General features: G+C 39.7%; 1 protein-coding gene across 1 annotated transcript; it reads right to left on the bottom strand.

The window, feature by feature from the left end:
• Positions 1-1,414: 1,414 nt before the first annotated feature.
• Positions 1,415-17,172, bottom strand: IFNAR1 (interferon alpha and beta receptor subunit 1). Its single transcript, XM_015881560.2, has 11 exons — positions 17,067-17,172; positions 14,227-14,347; positions 13,236-13,429; positions 12,442-12,602; positions 11,238-11,385; positions 10,249-10,363; positions 9,351-9,553; positions 8,019-8,173; positions 6,758-6,908; positions 4,456-4,610; positions 1,415-2,989 (listed from the first exon to the last, which is right to left on the bottom strand). The coding sequence occupies exons 1-11, from the start codon at positions 17,146-17,148 to the stop codon at positions 2,762-2,764; spliced, it is 1,713 nt and encodes a 570-aa protein (XP_015737046.2). The 5' UTR covers positions 17,149-17,172; the 3' UTR covers positions 1,415-2,761.
• Positions 17,173-18,034: the final 862 nt, after the last annotated feature.

Here is an 18,034-nt window from a genome sequence, read left to right as displayed (position 1 = left end):
ATCCATCCCAGAAGCAGAAACCATGGGAAAGTCACAGCATGACCTGGCATGCAGAAATGGTTACCAGATGCTTGGTTCCTTCCAACTAAAAATCCCATGAGAGGAAGCTTCTGCTGCACTGTCCGTCCTCATTCCAGACTATATTCCAAGTAAACCAGACCATATTCCAAGTATTCCACAGTGTCAACACTGGGTAAGTGCTTCAGGTCTCAAATCCCGTTGTTTTTGCTGAACTTGCCTACATGTGTCAGTGCTGACAAATCCTTCTCTGGAGTCTCCATAAAGTATTTGGCTATTAACAGGGCTGTCTCCGATCCCACTGAATAATTCCAGTGGAGATGGTCAAATGCAATTCCTCTTGGGATTTCTTCCAGACTAAAGATTTAATGGTAGTTTTCTCTTGGAAATGTTTTGGACAAGGAAAGAGGACAAACAGTGCCTTATTCCTTAGAAAGAGTTTGGAAACTGGAAGAAAAACCAAACAAACCCATCTGAACACAGCTCCTCTCTGCATTTGTGATCAACTCAGCTTAGAAGCAAAGCTGCAGAAATTCTACCAGTTTATTTTCCAATACTTCTGGATGCACACAAAAACAAGAAAGGGAATGAGTCAGACACATAAGAACTTAATTTTTCCTGCTTATTAGATATTGCATAAGCAGAGTGAGCGTTTCCATAATAAAGTTTTGTTTGGGCTGCTTCTGGAAACATTAGAAAGAGCTGATGCATCTTAGAAGCACTCATCCTTTATAAACGTGTGTACGTAGGCATGTCTCAACATAAACGTACACATCTATCACAGTTCATTTTCTTCTATATTCTCACAATGTTGAACATAAAGCAGGAACAGTTGCATAAACAAGTCACATTCTCACAGAGGAAGAGCAAATTTGACTTTGAAGCAAAATTACTTTGAATAGACTGCAGAAAGAGTTAACTTGATACCGCCCTTCATCTGCTACCTTCACAGCCATTCACAGAGAGGAGGCTCTTACCAAAGACCACTAAGGAGGTCTCTAAGAGGAGGTCTCCTCTAAGAGGAGGAAGTGGTGGAGTCACCGACCATGGAAGTGTTCAAGGAATGTTTGGATGTTGTGTTGAGGGATATGACTTAACTGGGAAGTATTGGTGATGGTTGGACTGGATGATCTTCTAGGTCTTTTCCAACCTTGATAATTCTGTGATTCTGTAAGGGTGGGATGCTGACATTCCCATTTGCCACTTTAAGCTCTGACTCAGACAGTGGAATTGGCACTTCCATTCTGAACTGCCTAAACAATGCAAGGTTCCCACACAAGTTCTCATTTAGCTTCTATGTGTTTTTCTGGAAGGACAATAACAGAGAATCATGGGGATTTCCAACATGCTGTAGCTTCAGTGCCGCTATTTGGAAACAGACAGAATCGAGGATGGATTAAAGAAGTAAATGTGCAAAATTTATTAAGTTCTTCAATGAACACTGGCACATGAAAGTTATAAAATTACAACACATTTTTGAAATTAAAAAAATGATAATTAAAAAATAGAAAATCACCAGCAGCTGCTTGCTGTAATACACAATGGCACACATGTAACTCAAACCTGCTTCATTCTACGCCCATTCTGCCATAAAAAATGATCTATAAAAATAGAAATACTTTGAAAGAAGGAAGTGGTATGCAAACAATAAGTGCAGCATCCTTACAGTCTGTACAAAGAGATTGCTGTTGGCAAGAAAAGACTGACCTGGATAAGCTTTGAAGGACGGTGTCCTCACCACACTGTTAGAAGGCGTTTTCGAAATACGACTTGGATATTTCTACATACAGAATAAAGATTTGCAAATCCCATTCAGTTACAAGAGTTCTAAACTTCTGGTTGCATATCCACGAGAGAGAGGAGGAAGAAAAGAGCAGGATATTCCTCTCAATACGCCTTATCATCAAAGTAATTTTTGAAGTATTTTTCCAAGTATTATTCAGTTATTTTATGTATTCATTGGCTGCCACCCTAAAAGGCAGCACAATGCAATTTGACCATACCTCTATTTACAAAGTGCTTCCACTGTGACAACTGTATTTTCCACAGCGGAGTGCCTTCTCCCACCTGGTACTTGCCCATGTTACTCAGTGCTGTGGGAGACGAGCACCCCGATACACAGCTTCACACGCATGGAAGCGGGCACTGGGAGCACCTGGCAGCCATTTCACAAGGATGCTTGGAGGAGTTGCCTCATTGATTGTCTGCTGTCTTCTTTGCATACTTTGCTCTGGACCTACTGACTTAAAAGACACTGTCTCCAAGGGGGCTGGAAGTCGACAGAGAAGTGCCTGAAATGGTATCTGGCATCAACTTTCTTCTGCCTGTGTAAAAATAATCTAAGGACTCTATCAAAGTACACATTGACACTCAAAATAAACCTGTAAGAGAGAAATCCTTCTTGTGCAACACAGTAGGCTTTCACCAAGGTTATCATGTTCAAGTATACGAAGCATACAGATCTTGTCTGTATTCAGATAGTATTCCTTTTATCATCAGTCATCATCATCGTTCAGTCAACATGGTGTAAGCTACCAGAACTCCAGTGTGCTCTAACTGCAGTTAGCTGGCAGCACAGAAGGTATGTAACTTTTCAGTAACAAAGTGCAGATTGGGAAACTTCGGAACAAAGATCCCAAAGTCATACAGTCTTCATATGGCCGAAGAGTTTCATAATATAAAAAAATTCAAGTGTTTATTATGCCCCTGCTGGTCCCATATTTGCATTTGGCTTTCATAGAAGTTATAGTATGTCTTTTCCTAGCGTTTCTTCTGACCCTTTGCTCTGTGAGGTATTATCATCGTAAGAATAATTCCCCGAATCTCGACTGCCGTGTTTAAAATGTCTGTCGTCTTTAAGATCAATTTGATTTACTTCTTCTGTGATGCTGCTCTCAATTATGTAACAAATTTCTACTGGTTCCTCTGCAGTAGGCACATACGGACTGCTAAAGAGCTGCCCTCCAAAGCCCTGCAAAAACAGAAGCACAAAGAAAGATGAACATTCACCTATAAAATAACTGTATTAATTATGTTATCAGTATTCTACTGAACAGAAGAGCTAAAACGCTGCCTTACAAATTTAGTTCAGATTAGCCACTGTAAACAATGAGACTAGTGTTAGTTTTCATCTGTATTCAGAAAGCTCTTCACATTACATGTCATAAGAGCCTCAACAAGAAGGAGATACGTTAGGAAGGCCACACAGCCTTCAAGTCAATGGTCTGAGAAACACTGAAGAAAGCTGTGTGAGGAATAGTTCTGGACATGCTTCAAAATATAGAATCACGATTCTGTGATTTACCCACATTCCAAAATGTAGCCACATTTACGTGTGAACCCGTGTACTCTAGAATGGGATTAAGTACAATGCAAAGCAGAGCTCGCAAGCTGCACAATGACCCTTTTTGACACTTGAACCATAAGTTCATCATGTCAGGAGATGACAGATATTTGCTACATCAAAATTTCCTCCAAAGATTGGACTTGCATTTTTACTTCCTTTGAGTTTTAAAGGGTGGGCAACAACAACAGTTCTTTGATCGCGTAGCCTCTCAGAGGATACAAACACATGGAAGATGTGTCAGAAATGTAATATGACTTTCATAGAATACACAAAGCTGAAGGATACTTCCAATGTCCAGCTTTCACCAGCTTCCTAAGCTGGATTTGGTTTCTCTTTATTTTAGTAATGTTTCATTCAATTCTCTTCCACAAAGATTCCCTTGATCCAAATAACCCATAATAATTCAGAGCCTTGTCTGTGCCAAACAATCCCAGCTCTCAGCATTTCCTTACAGGAGAGGTGCTTCAGGCCTCTGACCCAGCCCTCCTCTAGAGGTGCTCCAACAGCTCCATGGCCCTCCTGCATTGGGAGCCCCAGACCTGAATGCAGTACTGCAGGTAGAGCCTTATGAGCACTAAAGGAGGCAGTCAACTCCCTCAACATGCTGACTAGGCCACTTTTGAGGCAGTCCAGGGTTATGACTGCTTTGCTGGGCTGCAAACACACATTGCCGGCTCACAACCAGTATCCCCAGGTCCTTCATTGCAGAGGTGCTCTCAGTCAATTCCCCTCTCGAAGATGCTCATGATTTCCTCCCAAAGAAACCTTCAGAGAAACTAGTGAGGTGTAACACAACAAAAAACAAACAAACTAGAAGCAATAAAAATCAAGTTCTATGCAGCAAGAAAACAGTCTCAAGCTGGTAAATGAAAGGATGTGAGTAAGACACTGTAACCACCACGTGATATGCATAATTCTAGAAATTGATACTGCCCAATTTTTCCCTTGGGCATTCCTGCATTTTGCTAGAAAGGACACAAATCATCTGTAAGAATACAAGACAACAGAATCACTTCTCTTTTCCCATAATATTTTTTGCTCATTTTTCTAAAAATGCATCTGTTTAATAAATAAGAAAAGTCTCATCTTACCTCTATGTTCAAAGGAGTCCGGCATGAAGGAAAGAACATGTATTTGATTTTATTATAGGCTTGATACAGGAAAAAAATAAGCAGCGATGCCACTATCAAGACAGCAATCAGCGCAACTGCAAATGTTGCTAAAATGATCAGAGGTAAACTTTTACCTAGAGAAGGAAAAAGAAACAACCAACAAACGCAACATTTAGTCTAGGTATTAATGAACTGTCATGATGAAAACAGATGTTCTCCAAATCTGCTGCAGTGCTTATCGTCGAATTTCACATTCCCACACCACTATAGTCAGGCACAATGATCATTATGAAAACAACGTCATTCTAATACCTTCAGTAATTTAATTAAAATCAAAGCACAAGAGATTCGTCAAATATGAGAGCACAGGCATCTGCATACAGGATCAGAACCAAAATCCAATGATTCCCTCACTACCAGACAGCAGGACAGAAAGGCTGCCCACAGACAGTTATCATTAAGCACCTGATGTACATAAATCTGGTACTCTGCTGGCTCTAGCCACAGGCAACATAACATGAAACTAATGGGAATACAGGAGTAAAAGTTTCCATGTTACAGAAATTTCCATGGGTTGTGGAAGAAGAATGGGCAATTAAAACAGTGAAGTTGGCTGATGAATTTTTAGCCAGGAAATTATTAGACTGGCCAGACTTGAAAGACCTCTAGGAGCACAAAAGATTTTCTTTGACAGGAAAAGAAATGCAGTTCTAAGATTCAGATGACTGTGGCCCAGGCAGCAGAGATCAAGAAAGAGATCTAGCAAGCAACTTATCCATTCCTTTCAGATCAGTATCTAGGAATAAATCAATCAAAAAACATGCTCCACAATCTAGACACCAGCTTGACTTTTTACACTGTCAGTATAGAAACCTCTTTAAGTATAGAAACCTATATACGTATAGAAAGATGAGATAAATTTCACTTCAATGCTCAAACACAGTCTTGTTCTCCTGTTTCAACTCAAGAACCTTAGAAAGGCTTCTAACAGGCAAGGCTTAGTTCTAAGGCTTAAATTTTGAACCTCGTGGTAGAAGCACAGAAAGCAGAACGCAGCTTTTGATAGCAAAATAACTGTCATTAAATAAACCCTTCAACCGAATAGTTATAGGGTGTTCAGTGATTAAGTTCAGGAGTTCTGCAAGCTTCCTTTTCACCTCCTCTATTCTACTTTGCAATGTACTCTCTGCCTTGATCAAACAAACCAACTGAAGGGAAATTAAACACACTATAATAACAGGAAACACTTTACAAATAATCTAGAGGAGAGAATCAGGTCTTTTTAATCTCTATTTCCAGTTAGTACAAATGATCAGAGAACAAAAGCATTCCACACAGATATAAGAACATCTGGGAATCCATGTGACTTTCTATCCTAATATGGAGGCTGGAGCATACTTCTTGGTCTTAAATAGGTTTAAGCATAATGGGGAAATATGGGGGAAATCTAATCTTTAACCAGTCGAACAATTAAAGAATTTATTTTTGAAAATAGAAAAAGGTAACAATTATTTTTAGGCTTAATGAAGACAGGAAGTGAGGATTATATGAATCAATAAATCACAGAAGTTTATTATATGAGAAAATAATAGTATGATTATTAAATTTTCTTAGTTTTAAGTCAGTTTAGACAGTTCTTAATTTTTTCTAGCACTAAAAGCTCTTACTAAAAGATAACCAGCCAAATTAAATTCAACAATCTAACATGCCCTGATGTTGACTGAATACAAACCATTCTCAAACCTATTTTCATTTTGCACAGAATGTGCAAACAAGTCAGTAAAGAGTCTGAGTGTTTTTGTAAGTGTCCCCTCACACTTTAGAATAGGATTCCTTATTAATTTAGTTAATTCAAATAATAATTAAGACAAATCAAGAATACAATATTTGTAAAAATGTAGTACCTAGGGATTGCCTGCACCCTCCTAACCACATTAAGGAAGTAATGGATATTAAAGTCTGCTCCTAACAAGTTGGAATTAAACTTAATTCATAATCATTACACTGACTATTCTGAGGCAGTTTCTAAAGTCAGATGTACCATGGAATAACCACACTGCAGTTTTGTCCAGGTCAGAACAGAAGTCGTATCAGTACAGCAATGAGATAGAACAAGCAGCAGTGGCGGACTGCTGATAAGACCTCCGCCCAAATGGGTGCTGACTCGGTAAGGCCATTATGCCATGACGCAAATACTTCCTAACTAGTGAAGACTGCAAAGGCCTGTGAAGTGTTAACAGTTTCGATTTCATATGTGTAACAAGTCCCAAGTTCATCCTACCTCCAGGTGTTCCTACGCATTCCTCTTTGCTGAAATCACTGCTTTTGTTGTAAGCTTTTGAGAATGCTTGTACTTTTACACAGTACAGAGTCGAGGGTGTCAGATCAGAGATTGTCGCTATTGTCTGTTTTGTTTCTTTCATTTTTACTTCCTGAAAAAGAGCAAAGTAAGGTTCACCTGCATATTACAAGAATCACTCAGCCAATCGAGAGTCTCTGCCTCTGCCGAAGAAGTAATTCTGTAAGTAGCTGGACATCATTCTGCACTCAGACTGAATAAAACAGAAGAACCACGTAACTCTAAAGCAAGCCCATTCAGAAAACATTTGTTGCCAAGAAGATACCATTTTCACCATACCAGCATTTTACAATTCAAAATTGACATACTCTGTGCAAAATCAAATTCCTTCCAGTTACTATTTTCCAACAAGTTTATATACACACATATTAACCAATTATGATAAATAACATTTTGCTCTAAGAAGCATTTAAAGACTATGGAGAAATGTATTAATACATGAACTGGAAACATTCAAGGCTTCATTATTTTATGACACGTGGAGGTATAAAACTGCAAATACAGAAATAAGCATTTGAGAGGCAGGAATCTTTATGAATAAACTCAGAGCATAGCTCTACAAAATCATTAGAATCATAGAATTACCCAGGTTGGAAAAAGCCTTGAAGATTATCAAATCCAACCGCAGCCTAACCATAGTACCGTAACTTTACCAACCCTCTGCTAAATCATATCCCTGAGCACCACATCCAAACGGCTCTTAAACACATCCAGGGATGGCGATTCAACTTCGCCCTATTCCAGTACCACCCTTTCTGTACAGAAGTGTTTCCTAACATCCAACCTAACCTTGCCCTGGTGCAACTTGAGGCCATTTCCCCTCATCCTGTCACTTGTCACCAGTGAGAAGAGACCTGCCCCACTCTCACTGTAAGCACCTTTCAGGTACTGGAAGAGGGCGATAAGGTCTCCCCTCAGCCTCCTTTTCCCCAGACTAAACTACATTCCCCAGACTAAACTATTACATGGCCACGTGAATGAACAAAGATCAAAATCTCCTCAAGGTGTAGTGCTAGACTTTGTAAAAGAATCTTTCACAAAAATGGGCAAACAAACAGGCAGAATGACTGGCACACCGTGTACGCGCCTCTTCCAAAAATAAGCTTCTTGAGGAGAACTTAAACGTAGTATTTATGGCATAGCAAACTGCACATACTGTTTTAAGCACTTGATGAATTCGTACCTCGTTATCTGATGAATTCTTCCAATACAAAATGCTGTAAGATAAATCGTAAAGGTCACTCATGATTTCATTCGCAGGTCCTCCTGGAGGAGTAATCTTGATATGCAGCAAAACATCACTGATGTCCACCTTTACATCAGGAGGGCCAATTTCATCTTCAGACATCAAAAGAAAAAAAAAAAAAAGGTTAAAAATAAGATTGACAGAGTAGAAACAACAACACTGAATAAAACACTGCCATTTAAATCTACAAAATTATTTAAAAATTTGTATTTAAAACCCTGACTCGACTAGTAGCTTTACCTATTTGTATCTGCATATACAAGGGCAGCTCTGAAAGTACTGCCTCCTATTTTGTTATGTCGACCCACAACATCAAAGGCAAATGTTGGTGGTGTGGCAGTAGAGACTGAACCTTCCCACCAACATCCCATTTCATTTTTTTGATGTGTGACAGATGGCAGCAGAGAGGCAAACTGACACAATGGTGTTTGACATGGAAGTGCACATTAAGCAAAGGTGTGTTGCTGAATTTCTCTGTATGGAAAAAATAGCACGCAATGACATTCACTGACACTTGCTGAATGGAAACCAAAGAGTGGATGTGAGTACAGTGAGGCAATGGGTGGTGCATTTTAGCAGAGGTAACGGGAGAGATAAGGCACATTCTGTACAGCCATGCATAGCTGTCACACCACAAAGTGAAGTGTGTCTCAATTAGCTCATCCATCATCAGTACCTAAAGGGGAGCTACAGGAAAGAAGGGGACAGAGTCTCTAGCATGATCTGTGGTGACAGAACAAGGGGAAATGGTTCCAGGCTCAAAGAGAGTAGACTTAGGTTAGATATAAGGAAAAAATCCTTTACAGTGAGGGTGGTGAGGCACAGGAACAGGCTGCCCAGTGATGTGGTTGATACCCTGTCCCTGGACACTTTCAAGATAAAGCTGGATAAGACCCTGGGCAACCTGATCTCTTCAGGCCAATGCAGGATGGACCACATGGGCAACATTTTCCTAGCAATGATACCATCACAGCAGCTGTGAAACTGCGGGTCACATTAGCCACCTCCATTGCTGTAGATATTTATAAACGCAGCATGCAAACTCTTGTTCATCACCAATGGAAAATTACAGCTAACCATAGTGACTATGTCGAAAAATATTGTTTTCTAGCTGAGAATCTGCTCTAACAAACAGTGTTACTCTCATCTTTTTATCTGTGTTAGTTTCCATGGAATTAAATAGGAGGCATCACATCCAGAGCAACTCACATAGCATGAAGTACAAGTTGGCTGAGAAATGAAAAAAATGAAGAAAGAATCTCTCCTTACTTGTTACCAGAGGATCTACTTTTATGTCTTTAGACAAACATGTTTTATTATATTCATTCATGGCCTGCACACGGAAGTAATGAGATGCTGAAGTAGGTTGGATGACAGATGACAAACTGCATTTCATGTCAGCGATGTTCTCACATTCTGATACCTTCTGCCACTTTGAGGAGTAATCATCATAAAGATTCTTTAGGAACCCACTGCAAGAGATATTTTAATGTTTTTTATGATGTTGGGCCAACAAAGTTTAAAAAACAAACAAACAAGAAAACTATTTCATCTATTAATAACTGAAACAATGAAGTCAAGTATATCAGGAAGTAAAAACGAGTGCCTTACTCAGTCCTCACTAGAAAAATTACATTTCTACAGTTCACATTCAGGTTTTTCAATGAGTTCTACAAAGTTATTTTTATGTCACGTCAAAGGAATTCCAAAATGCTGCTGCTCTTGGAGCTCTCTCTCATCATTTTGATGCCAGTCACAGTATTTGTTCCACACACGACTAGCCATTAAGATGCAAGCATACAGCCATGGCATTTTTCTTTTTCAAATGGTGGAATCTGATCAGAAGTAATCAAATATGTTGACAGCCGAAACCTTGAACAACAGCATTTTGCTCATGACTTCTCATTATCTAATTTCCTCACATTTATAAAGGTACAAGGAAATGCAAACTTTGTATCTTAAAAAAATGCTACTTAGAATATACAGAGAAGTCAATTATATCACACGCAATCCTTTTAAAAGGCACTAGATGCATTCAGTGTTTCATAGAATGTGTTAAAACACATTTACAAAGTATTTAACTTCTAGCAAGCATTTATAAATGACAGCATACGACATCTAGAGCTACACTACAGGTTGACAGAGATATGGAAATTGCTTAACTCACGTGAGATACTGCACCGTATAGTTCACGTGTTCTTTATAGTGATTATTCCAAAGCAGATAGAATTTCATGTTCAAAGCAAAAACTCTCACATTCGTTGGACAAAGAAGGTCATTCACTGCTCAAAACAAAAAGCAGAAGTTACTGGGTAGTAATAACCTTTATATAACATACAGCAATTTCTCACACAAATGGTCACGGTACACATTCAGGAACTTTGCAGAACAGTTAAAGAAAACAATCAAAATCATGTTTGAATAAAAAAGATGACAAACTGAAATGCTGTATATACAACAGAATGTAAGCCTTTAGCAATAAAAGCATTAGTTAAATTCGCTACAGTTAAAATCAAGGACAGATGCATGGAGATTTGTAGAAATAAACTTAGTCCAGCAGTGACTTGCCTTGGAAACTACATAAAATATACACAAATAAACACAAAGCAGTTTTGATGTACCATCCACTCAATCTAGCATTTAATTTTTTACATTCCCACACTGTAATTTTTCCTGAAATAAATATTTAGGAATACTTAAAGACTCTTGAACAGCACTCAGAAAAATTTAAATGTAGACATGCAAAACAAGCTATTAATTGCAAGCAAGCTGCACAAAGCAATCCTTCAGAATAAGCAATGAAGTCCAAAAAGCTTGCATAAAAGACATTCTTCTAAGCTTGGCTCCACTTCACATGCACTTATTTATTACCTAATACAAAAAGTATTTTGTCAACACACACTTCCCCTTCCTCTTGATTCAAAGTCACAAATGCAAAAAAAATCTAGTTTTCCAATACAGTGAAAATAGTTGTTACAGTCCAAATTACTGGACAGAATTTGCCTCCAAGTGAAAACATCTGTGCACTATAAAAACTTCCAAGATCAACAGGCAACATTTTATATTGATTTAAAATATAACATTCTAAATAACTGTATTGATTGCTGCTATGCCAAAGTAGGAACTTGTTTGAACTAAGATGACTTCACACTTTACCTTTACGAGTGGTTTTAATGCAATGAATTGGACTGAACAGGCCTTCTTGATAGTCCAGAGGAATAGTTGCTTGAACTTTCAAACAATAGGTAGTCTCTGGAGCAAGACCTTCTATTACATCAATAGGTAAAATCTTTAGAATTCTGACCTGTAAGAGAGATTTGTGCATAGCATATGAAGATAACGGCCCTACAAGACGAGCTGATTTTTAAGTATCCTTCCCCCCCACCGGGTTTCAGCCTATTTGTATAATGTCACAGAACCATAGAGTGGCTTGGGTTGGAAGGGACCTTTAGGATCACCTCATTCCAACCCCCTGCTATAGGCAGGGACACCTCCCTCTAGACCAGGCTGCTCACAGCCCCATCCAGCCTGCCCTTGAATGCCTCCAGGGAGGGGGCATCCACAACCTCACTGGGCAACCAATGCCTGTTCCATTCTCTCATCACCTTCAGAGTAAAGAATTTCTTCCTAATATCTAGTCTAAATCTACTGTCTTCCAATTTAAAGCCATTTCTCCTTGTCCTGTCACCACAGGCCTTTATAAAAAGTCCCTCCCCAGGTCTCCCTAAGCAGTGCCAAAGTAAAGAACAAAGGACAATATCTGTAGGCTGATTCAGTGCTGAAAGGAAGTTTCTAACTTTGCTCCTTTATGCATGAAACTAAATTTCCAGTTTTAGGAATGCAACACAGCTCTATATGAAACCCAACTTACTGCACTTGAATTCCTCAGTCTACTGAACAAACACTTCCTCCTCTTCCCACTTGGCTGACCAGACATGTCAGACACACAGCTTGTACTTGAATTATAAGAACTCCAGAAGACCAAATTAACCTCTTATCTCGCTCTTCCCCTTTATCTCCTATATCCTACAGTAAGTGTTTCTTCCCACTGCCTTGAACTTTCTTTCCTTTCCCTGTTCCTGCTGGCTGCTCCAGCTCATGTGAGTTTCCATCCCTCATGCATTAAAAACTAGCTCCAGGATTTTAGAGAAATACAGCAGTTCTCATAAAATATCTGAAACAGTCCTCTAGAAATGCAAACAAACTAACTAAAAACAACAACTTTTCAGCCACATTGCAACAGTTATACAGTCACGTAACGAAACAAGCTATATAATTAAACAATTCAAGTTTAGAGCATTAAACAATTAACGCAAAGGTCCAGCAGTTATGGTCAAGAAAAATCAGAATGTAATCATACCTCTTCTGCATTAGATGAATTTTCCCAGATAACTACATTGTATTTAAAAAGCAGAGGATTTAGCCATATTTTCCGGACCTGATTTGCTTCTGGAGGAGAAACCTTAATTTTAATGTCTCCATTTATGGACTGCAACGCTATTTCAGGGGGACCAATCAGAGCTGCGAATGTGAAAACACATGGTAAACGTTTAGAGGGAAACAAACTAACATTTAAGTTACATTAATAATACACAGCTACTGTGACTTAGTATCTTTCAACTCATTCAAGGCTGTAACAAAACTACAGGAATTGGATCTTAGTTTTAATTCTTCTCAGGCAGTAACTCATAGAAATCTAACTTAAAATATATGACAATGTTGCCTGAAATTAAAATGCAATATTACTGATGAATGTCTTTCATAAAGGAATGAAAAAGCTGGATTGGATATTAAAATAAGCAGGGCAAGAAATGTAGCTCAAACAAATCAATCCAATAGTACTGCCCACTAGCCTTCCTTCATTATTCTATAATGAAAAGTCAAGAGGTCAGCAGAAGACCTCCAGGAAAGTCCATTTCAGGGAGGCTTTATGGAATCTAGAAAGACAGAGTGATAGAATAATCCCTCAGAAGAACAGCACCACTACCAATATTTTTCCCTTTCCAGAAATCGCCTATAAATACCTTACATTACTTTAAGGTTGAGAAAGTCTCTAATTTATGCTGTTGTAAGCAGTAGAAACTACGTATAACCCACAGTAAAGTGCAGAAGGACACTTAACTAGATATGTTGCAATATGTAATGAGCTCATACCTATTTCATATGGAACCATTTCAAAAATGCTAGACCATGGTGACTTGTCTTCCCTTCGTTCAGCCCTAATGCGCAGGTGATGCACATCATAGTATGCAGTTATTGCTGAAGAAAAGTCACATTCTGTGTGACTGACATTCTGACAACCAGATAATTCCCTCCATTCCGGTTCATTTGTTTGTAGATCATCAAAGCTGCAAGAAGAGAATAAAAATAAAATACAAATAAAATAAAATAAAATAAAATAAAATAAAATAAAATAAAATAAAATAAAATAAAATAAAATAAAATAAAATAAAATAAAATAAAATAAAATAAAATAAAATAAAATAAAAATAAAATAAAATAAAAATAAAAATAAAACAAAATCTAAGTCCTCAGTTTTCCTCACCTTTTTCTAAATGCCAGTTGGTATTAGTTTGCCCAGCATTTAGCACCAATGTAATTGATATCTATTTCGTCAGCCTTGATATCACCCCTTAATTCAAGCCTCCAGTTGATATTGCCATTTAATTCATTACTTTAATCTACCACGTTATTAGTTCAACCTTTTTACCCAATCATATCAGACTTCGTAGATTGATAGTTAACCCACTTGGTTTATTCAACGTGTGAACACAGTGGCTGAGAACAGCAACAAAGAGCCCCTCTCAAATGTAGTTTGCATGTGTTGACACAACCTAGCTCAAAAAAGCCAGAGAAGAATCAATACATTTAAAAACTAACTTTCCAAGTGTACCACTTTATTACCCAGCACTGAGAATTACTACAAAGTGTGCTCTGTGTTTATAACACCTCTCTATCAGAAACAATCTAATTTTACACATGAACTAGAAATTGAAGGACAATTCTTGGATTCTACGTCAAGAAATATCTTCCTAGAAGTTTTATGTGGCAGCATCAAGAGGCATAAGTCAATCAGTAAACCAATTTACTCTTCCACACAACTACAGGTCTGATATCTGTGGCTTGGAATGAAGTTACTACTTACCACTGGTATTGTGCTGAAAATGTCACATTGGTACCATCCCCAGTGTAGTTCCACCTTAGGGTGAAATTAGTATTTACAGCATAAATCTCAATATCTTGAGGACTCTGCAGATTAGTCTGGCCTATTAAAAAAAAAAAGACAGTATCAAGCTACATAAGGATTGCGATAAATAATTTTGACATAATTTAAGGAGAAAATACTTTTGTTAAAAAGAGTACAGAGAAATAATTATCCTCCTATCTCCCTTTTAAAAGCATGCACAGTTGTAACATTCAGCACAAGAAGTTCACTGCTATGGGTGATTATAAGCAATCTGAATGCATTTATGCCTTATTTTATTGGTTAGATCCCACATCTGGAGCTCAGCTGCAAACCACTCGGGATTGACCTCATGCTCTCATTTCACAGCTGTGGAACAGACAGTACGTCAGACTTTGTGCCACACATTACTGCCAACAAATCAATGCACAGCCTTGAACATAAATCCCATCCAGCGTGTTTTCCTCACATAGAATTACCTTAAATGAGATTTTCACTTGTTGTATCACAACAAGACTGCTAAAGAGTCTGTCCCCTACTTTCTTGCAGCCCCTGTACCACAGGCTATGCTTTTACCCTATCTAGAAGTGGAATATAAGAGCATTAAATATATTCAGTAGTTTTGCAGAAGCTCACAATCTTTTTCTGCTGTTGGATAAAAGTATCAAATAATCTCCTTTAAAAGCAGCAGGATGGGTAAGGAAGCTCACTGCAATGAGGATATTCACTTACTTACACAACCTTCTCTCCCTTTCCCCTCACCTCCCATAGGTTCTGTTGTAAGAGAAAGAGTTCAAAAGCTTTTCCAACCATAATGTAGGCAGTGAAGGCTGGTATGACATGGGAAATGGACTTAAGACTATCACAAAAGTTGCCAAGCAATACTTCCTCACAGGAACTGCTGCATTTTGAGGCCTATTTGAATAAGCGTGTTCACAGCAGAAGCCATTCTGGTATACATTCTCCAAATCCGGAAGAGAAGGAAATCACTCTGAACTCCATCACAAGCCTTTCTGATGGCTGGACAGTGAATTCAGAAGGGATAGCTTTAGTAACAGGCCCAAAAGCAGACTGTCATGAGCCTCAGGTTTGATTGCCCCTTTTCTCTGAGAACACACAAGCTGGAACAACACTGAGCCCAGCCTGACACTGCTTCTTCTGTAACCCTCACAAACTGCTAAAATCAGGCACTAAGAGCTGCTTTCAGGGGCCAAGAAGCATCAAAACATGCAGCTCTGCTCTGCACAAATGAAACTGCCGCTTCATCGAGCACTTTGTCTGTGTGGCTTCCTCCCTCAGGACTGCACGTGCTCAGCTCTTGCCTGGTTTATGAAATGAGTCAAACACACAAACTCAGTGCTACAAGCTGCTGTCCCATTAAGCTGAAGGTATCACCACGTAGTTGCTGCTGTTTTCTTTCCTGTTCCGCTGCCAGCTGCTGCTGTAAACCAACACTAAACCAGATGTTTTTTTGGCTTCAATAGATGCAAAATGTAAATACAGAAGCAAAACACCCACAACCCCATAGCACTTATAGATCTGTCCTGAATGTGATTAGGCATCTTCCTCCACTCCCTGGCTGGAAAAAAAACAACAGATTACTGCTTTATAAAACTCTCCTGATCCTTAGGGACAACCCTGGGAATTCAATCTAACACCTTCATGAGGAAATCAAATTTCTTACATGAGCTTAAATAACTACTTATTGAAGGTTCCAAGCCCCTGCCATCCTTCTCACTCCATCTCCTGCTTTCTTTGTCCCTTGTATGTCAAACTTGCTAGTTTTCTGAATAATTGCCATTCTTGTTTTATGCATTCTCTCCAAATAAACTCTCTTGGAACAATGTAACTCACCGGTCACAGTGCTCCAGCTGAGTTCTGTAAATGGAGTTCAGCCTTACAGAAAACATGACCCAACCTTTTCATTCTACTTAGCACTGCTACACCCCAACACTTTTCCGGTTTTCCCCAGTACTTCATGTTGATTTAACATTGTTCTCAATAACACAGATGTGCATAGGCGATACCGCCTAACCTCACACACAGTAATTCCCATTTCCAGTGTTTTGTACTTGCTTCCCTAAATCATTTTCCTAAATTCAAACGAAGAACAACAACCATGCAGTCAAGGAGTGAACTCAGCAGCAGTTAATTCCCAGAGAAGCTTCATGATTTAGCTAGAAACCCAATGTGCAAGGTAATACTTACTCCAAAGGCTCCACTTTCTTTGGCTGGCTCAATGACAAAAAGAATGCACCTCTCCCCAGACCCTCTGATCCTTCACAACCAAATCAGTTCAACTTACATTCCTTATATTCAACTCAGGTTGAATAAATCAACCAAAAAACACCCTCTAAAGGTCATCACAGAATTGTTTGAGTTGGAAGGAACCCTTCAGAAGATATTTGGTCCAACCCCCCCCTGCAGTGAGCAGGGACACCCACAGCTCCATCAGGTGCTCAGAGCCCCGTTCAGCCTGACCTTGAGTGTCTGCAGGGATGGGGCACCCACTGCCTCACCACTCTTATGGTAAAAAAACTTCTTCCAATCTGTATCTTTAGTTTGAAATCATTTCTTCTTGTCCTGCCTCAAGAAACCCGTGAGATCACCCCCTGAAATCCAGCAGCGCTGCTCCCCCTCGGTTCCCTACTTGAACTTCAGGCTCCGAGGCGCCTTCGCAGTAAGCTAACGGGATCCCAAAGCCCGTTTCCCAGAGACAACACCGCCTCCCCCTCCACCCCGCCTCCCCCAAAGCCCAGCGACGGCAACCCCCCTCCACTACCGTGCTGCACCGTACTCACCTACACAGAGCGGGATCACCACAACCAGCAGACAGCGCAGCACAGCCGCTACCCGCCCCATAACACACACCATCCCGGCCATCACCCCGCGGCTCCTCTCAGCCCTACCGGAAGCCTGTGGTAAGTGCGCATGCGGCCTGCCGGGATGGGAGCGGTGACGTGAGGGAGTGTCGTAAGGTTTGGGTGAGACGGGCTGTACCTCAGTCATACAACGGTGAGATACTGTGAAATCAGTGTCGTCAGAAATGTAAAAACTAGGTTAATAATAAAAAGCCGGTGCCATTTTTTGGTCTAGCTGTGCTTATGAAATCTAGATGCTGTTGTTCCCTGCAAATCAAAGAGCCATAGAATGAGTTGGAAAGGCACTTGAAAACCATCCAGTTCCAACTGGCTGCCATGGGCAAGGCTGCCATCCACTGGGTTATTGAATGAGTGTATAGTGTTAGCCAGTACTCATAGGAGCTATCATGGTCACCATATGGCGTGGTGAGCTGTGAGGAGAAACAGTGTTGTAATGAAAGTAACAGAGAAGGACGTGATCTATCAGATATCATCAGCTTCACCACAACTTCCTGAGTAATTCCATGTAAACAGGCACTCTTTCATACAAGGTCCTCTTCACGTAGCTGAAGAAGAAGGAATCAGTGGAAGACAGCTGCTGTCTGATGGGGTCAGACTGAGCCTGTATCACACAGCTCCTCCCTGTCACGGGGTGGATGTTACTGCATATCAACAGCAGCCCTGACCACAGGGAGTTGTTCAGCTCTTTCCCAGGAGTGCTGATTTTGCTGTATGCATACAGATCATTTGTATAATGTGGGCACACGAAGTTCAGTGTTAGTGGAAGCTCAGCCTTTTCTGACACACATGCACTTATGGAGAGAGTTATACAGACACCTCTGTTCTTCTTTTGTGCATACTGCCTGCTGCTGTGCAGGCAGCTGCTGTCAGAATGGTTCATGCAGCTT

The sequence above is a fragment of the Coturnix japonica genome, chromosome 1 (assembly GCF_054131305.1).
Source record: "Coturnix japonica strain WE chromosome 1, WE-NBRP24, whole genome shotgun sequence".
In the NCBI taxonomy this organism is placed as follows: domain Eukaryota; kingdom Metazoa; phylum Chordata; class Aves; order Galliformes; family Phasianidae; genus Coturnix; species Coturnix japonica.
The sequence above is the reverse complement of the archived record's forward strand: the minus strand, read 5'-3'. Positions and strand labels throughout refer to the sequence as shown.